This window comes from Falco peregrinus, chromosome 5 (assembly GCF_023634155.1).
Source record: "Falco peregrinus isolate bFalPer1 chromosome 5, bFalPer1.pri, whole genome shotgun sequence".
Taxonomy (NCBI): Eukaryota; Metazoa; Chordata; class Aves; order Falconiformes; family Falconidae; genus Falco; species Falco peregrinus.
Window position 1 is genome coordinate 25,585,885 of NC_073725.1, and position 5,054 is coordinate 25,590,938.

General features: G+C 59.6%; 1 gene segment (V, D, J or C); it reads right to left on the minus strand.

Annotated features, from left to right (window-relative positions):
* Positions 1–397: 397 nt before the first annotated feature.
* On the minus strand, positions 398–4,429 carry LOC129784445 (T cell receptor alpha variable 4-like). The segment is given in 3 exon segments: positions 398–446; positions 3,371–3,668; positions 4,205–4,429. Coding segments are annotated over 3 exon segments (399 nt in total).
* Between the last annotated feature and the right edge of the window lie 625 nt (positions 4,430–5,054).

Consider the following 5,054-nt stretch of genomic DNA (forward strand, 5'->3'; position numbering starts at 1 on the left):
CCTTGTAACAAGCTGGAGTTCCTTCTTAATGAGGATAGCACCTGCAATGGTCCTTGTAGAAGAGGGAGGGATGGCATTTCTCCATACAGACGAGCAAGCCATTTGGCCACAGCACCGCCAAAGCGCTGCTCCTGGCCCTTGGCATGCCCCCTGGTTTGCCTGCCCGACCGAGGAGATCTTGGACATGGAGGAAACGGGTACAGAATCCATGCAGGTTTTACAGTCCAAACTAAGGGCGCTGCTGCCAGAGGTTCTGGGGTTTTTTGATGGTGATTTAAACCACCTACTGATGGAGCTGCCATGGTTCTTTACACCTCTCTTACTCCCCTGCTGATTGCCTTGATTTATACCCTGAGAACTCAGGATGTCCCAGCTGCTACTATCTGCTGATTTGCAGTCAACTTCTGTCCAGCTTGCGGTGGTTCACAGTAGCAATGATGTCAGACCTGTTTCCAATGGAAGAAAATGCTCTAAAAGCATGACCAACCGCAATGGAGTAATCCTTCTGTGGACACGATCTGCACAGTGTCCTGTGCCCTGGCTGTGGCCTGCTGATGTAAGGGGGAGTTTGTGAGCATTGTGGACTGTCTGAGAAGGGCATATATGACTGTTAATTGAAAACACTTGATTCACAGAGGTGAGGAGTGGAATGTATTTGGTTTATGGGGCAAGGTTATGGTAGCAGGGGGGCTGCCGGGGTGGCTTCTGTGAGAAGGTGCCAGTCAGTGCCGCCCCATGTTGTTCAGAGCCAGTTTCAGGTGGCTACAAGACGGACCTGCCACTGACCAAAGCTGGGCCAGTCAGTGACGGTGGTGGCGCCTCCACAATAATACATTTAAGAAGGTTGAAAAAGTGGTGCACAAGAGCATGTGGGAGAGAGGAATGAGAATATGGGAGAGAAACAACTCTGCAGGCACTGAAGTCAGCAAAGAAGGAGGAGGGGATGAGGTGCTCCAGGTTCATGTGTGGCTCATGACACAGGTTGTCCCTGATGAGCTGGTGATGCAGCTTGTCCCCCTGCAGCCCATGGAGGTTAAGGGTGGGGCAGACATCCACCTGCAGCCCATGGAGGAGCCCATGCCACAGCAGGTGGATGTGCCCTGAAGGAAGCTGTGACCCCATGGAGATCCCATCATGGAGCAGGCTTCTGGCAAGATCTGTGGCCCCACGGGGGATCCACGCTGTAGCAGTTTGTGAAGAACTGCAGCCCACGGAAAGGACTCGTGTTGGAGAAGGACAGTCTCCCACGGGAGGGACCCCACACCGCAGCAGGGAAAGAGCATGAGGAGGAAGAGGCGGCAGAGGGAATGAGTTATGAACTGACTGCAGCACCCATTGCACATCCTCCTGTGTTCCTCTGGGGGAGGAAGTAGGGACGTCAGGACGGAAGGTGAGCCCAGGCATAAGGAAGTGTTGCAGGGAAGGTGTTTTAAAATTTATTCTCATTTCTCATTCTCCTACTCTGATTTGATTGGCAAGAAATTAATTTCTCCAAGCTGAGCCTGTTTGCCTGTGACACCAACTGCTGGGTCAAAATTTCCCTGTCCTTGCCACAAACCATGAGCCTTCTTATTTTTCCATCCTGGTGAGTAGTGGGAGTGATAGAGCAGAGTGGGGGAGACGTTGCAGCCAGGCAAGGTCAACCCAACCCCAACACGCCATGCTCATGCTGGCCCAGTACAGCAGTAGAGATAGTTAACTGTCACAGCAGTATCCAAACTAGCCGGCTGCAACAAGGCTTTTACCATCACATACCCCCTTAACTTCAATAAGTAGCTCCCGCATCTTGCCCCGGCAGAGCTGCCAATCCCTCACAAGGTTTCACAAGGTCATCTACTGTCCATGCTGTTTCCTCATCCTCTTCAGGCCAGTACACCCTGCTGCGTTCCTCTGCTGCATCTGGATTCTCTCTTCACCCAGGGCTCCTCTTGCAGCCAGCCTCTACCTTATCCAGCCCCACCTTCTACTTCACACATCTCCCTGGCACTCTCCTTGTTTTTTTATACATCCAGAACACACGTGCACTCTTTCTCCTCCCTCTGCTTCTTCCAGGTCTCTCTTCATCCAGTGGTCCCCTTCCATACCCCTTAGAGCTATTTAACTACTTAGCAGGAACCAGCCACAGCTGCACATTATCCACATCAGCCAACCCACCGACCCTGAAGGCAGCCCACAGCTGTGTATTATCAATGTTAATTAACAGGACTTCATTGCTCTATAATTCCTCTACAGCTAACAAACTTCCCTTTGCAGAAGGGACATTGCAGCAGCAGAGCCACCTGGGAGGAGGTGACCAAAAAGCCCACTGCCCACACTCCCGGCGCTGGCAGGGAGCAGAGCTTCTTTGTCATGACAGTGCTTTTTGCCAAGCACTTTGCGTATGGTGACACCATGACTGAAGGCCATGGCTGAGAGGATCGGGAACTCAGGCATAGCCAGGAAGAAGCAGGAAAATAACAGCAGGAGACACAAAGGATTGTTCTGTTGGCAAGGAATCTTGGGGACAGCATCTGGGGGACGATGGTGGTGACACAGCAGATCTCCAGGAAGGAAAGCCTGACAGGAAGAAATGCACAAGGATCTGCAGGGAATTGCCTGATTTGAATGCCCAGGGAGCTTGTTAGTGTTAATAACAACTCCAAGCTGAGATCTTTGTGTGCGTCCTTGGGATGGGGAAAATTACCGGGTGGAAGCTGCTGCTGTGTTTGCCCAAGGCAGCCAGGCAAAGGTGAGACACCCACTAAGCTGAGCATCGTGCTGGAGCATTTGCGTTCGCTTTATTCTTGACATCGTGAACTCCCTGTGCCATGGCAGCACTTGGAGGACCTAGAGGTGTCACTTGGCCTTCCTAAAAGTCATGAAGAGCTCAGCATCCTTGGCAAGAGGAGAAGCAGCCTGAGGTGGCCTGGATGGGAATCGGTCCCCTCTGGGAAGGCGTTGCGGGACAATGCCGGCAGGCCTTTTCAGACAGGCCAGGGGACGCCACGGTACCCGCAAGGCTCTGACCCCGTGCTGGGCAAGCACGAGCGCGTGGTGGGAAACACGCTGCGCCCCGCTGCCTTGCACAGACCCTTTCAGGCTCCCCGTGCAGCACGGCCCAAGCGCGGCTGTTTGCTGCCTCGGAGCACCGATGCGCAGCAGCCCTCGAGGAGGAGAGGTGCTGAGCCCGGGCAGCGACTGCAAGGGGCACCCGCTGATCCCGGTGCCGGTGCCGGTGCCGCAGGCGGTGGCGGGAAGCGCCCGCGGCCGGGCGGGCCGAGGCGGCAGCGCCCCCTGGCGGGCCCGGCCGGGGCTGTCCCCCCCGCCCCCGACACACACGCCCGGCGCCGGCCGCCGAGGTTCGTGCCCGGCCGCAGCCCCGGCTCCGAGCCCCGTGTCTCCCACGGCGCAGTAATACACCGCCGCGTCCCTGCGCCGGGGCCGGGCGAGCCACAGGGCGCTGGACCGGCGGTCTGCCGCCACCGACATCCGCCCCGGAGGGTCCTGCACCTCTCTGGACCCTTTGTGACCGCTCGTGATGAATGCGGGACCTCGGCCCGGGAGCTGGCGGTACCACACTATCGATTCTTCTGTCCGTATGCTGGGGTGTGAGCAGCTGATGGCGATGCCGGTGTCCTCGGTGGTCTCTGCCGACGGCTCCTGCTGCACCTGGGCTCTGCCCACAGCCACTGCCGAGGAGAAAAAGAAGGGGGAATCCTCAAAACCTGCTTTGTGCCCTGCCCCGCCTGCCGTTCGCCATGGCAAATCCCAGCCAGGAACGTTCGGGCATGGGGGGGGGAGAAGAGTTTCCAGAGGATGTCTAGCGGTGCATTAACGGAGGTGTCCGTTAACGGCTGGCAGACATACGAACGCGAGAGTGACAGGTGGAGTCACTGGAGAAAACCAGGGACAAAGGGAAGGAGCCCGAGGGGAAGCAGCAGCGGGGAAGCAGCAGCGGGGAAGGAGCCCGAGGGGAAGCAGCAGCGGGGAAGGAGCGGCTGCAGGCGCTCCGCGGCAGAAGGCGGAGGGAAGGAGGCAGCGGGCAGGGCTGGACAGCGAGAGCACGGCGAGTTTCCGCAGGGAAGGCGGGATGGCAGCAGAGGAGGGAGGGACGCGAGCCCGGCGCGGCGGCAGGGCTCCGTGCAGAAGCCCGAGGGGACGGCAGCCCCGCGGGGGCCCCCGCAGGCCGAGCCCCGGCCCGCCCCCCGCCGCCAGCCCCGCGCACCCAGCAGCAGCGCGGCCAGCCCCGCCAGCCCTGCGCCCCGGCCCCGCCGCATGCCGCCGCTCCGCCGCCCGCGCCTCGCTGCCCCGCGCCAGCCCCGGCTCTGGGCGGCGGCCGCGGCGCCTCCTCTCCGCCGCCTCCTCTGCTCCGCGCCGCCGCCAGCTCCGCCCCGGGGCTGAGCCCGGCGCCGGCGCCGCTCGGGGGCTCGCCGCAGCCTGGGGCAGCAGCGGGGCCTCGGCCCGGGAGATGGAGCAGCTTCCAGAGCTGCCTCCCCGCTCCGGGGCTGGAAGCGGCAGCCCCCGCTGCCCTGCGGGTGCCGGGGAGCAGCCTCAGAGCCTGCCTTCTGCTGCCTCTGCAGCCCACTTGGGTCATAGAGAAGGTGTGCGAGAAGATGCCGCTCCAGCTGTTGCCCAGCAGTGCTGAGAAAAGGGGAGCAATCGCCTCTCTTGGCCTCTTGGCAATGCTTTGTCTGAGGCGGCCGAGGATTCCCTTGGAACTCCTTGGCGCAGGGGCACAGTACTGGCTCATGGCCAGCTTGGTGTCTACCAGAAGCCTTGTTTGTTCTCTGCACAGGACTGCTTTCTATGGGTGACCCCGGGCTGCCCTGGTGCGTGGTGCTGTTCTTCCAAGGACGGGAGTTTTTCCCTTTCCCTTGTTTCCCTTGTTTCCCGCCCGCGTCCCCACCGGGAGCTCTGAGAGAGCAGAGCTGCCAGAAACGACTGCCAGGGGAACCCAGAACGAGAAAGGGAGGAGAGAATTCTTGTTCTTAGCATGCCTGAAATGCCTGTGCTGTGCTCCTGCCTCCTCCAGCAGTGGCACCTGTTGCTCCTGCACTCAGCAGCTTCTGCCTTGC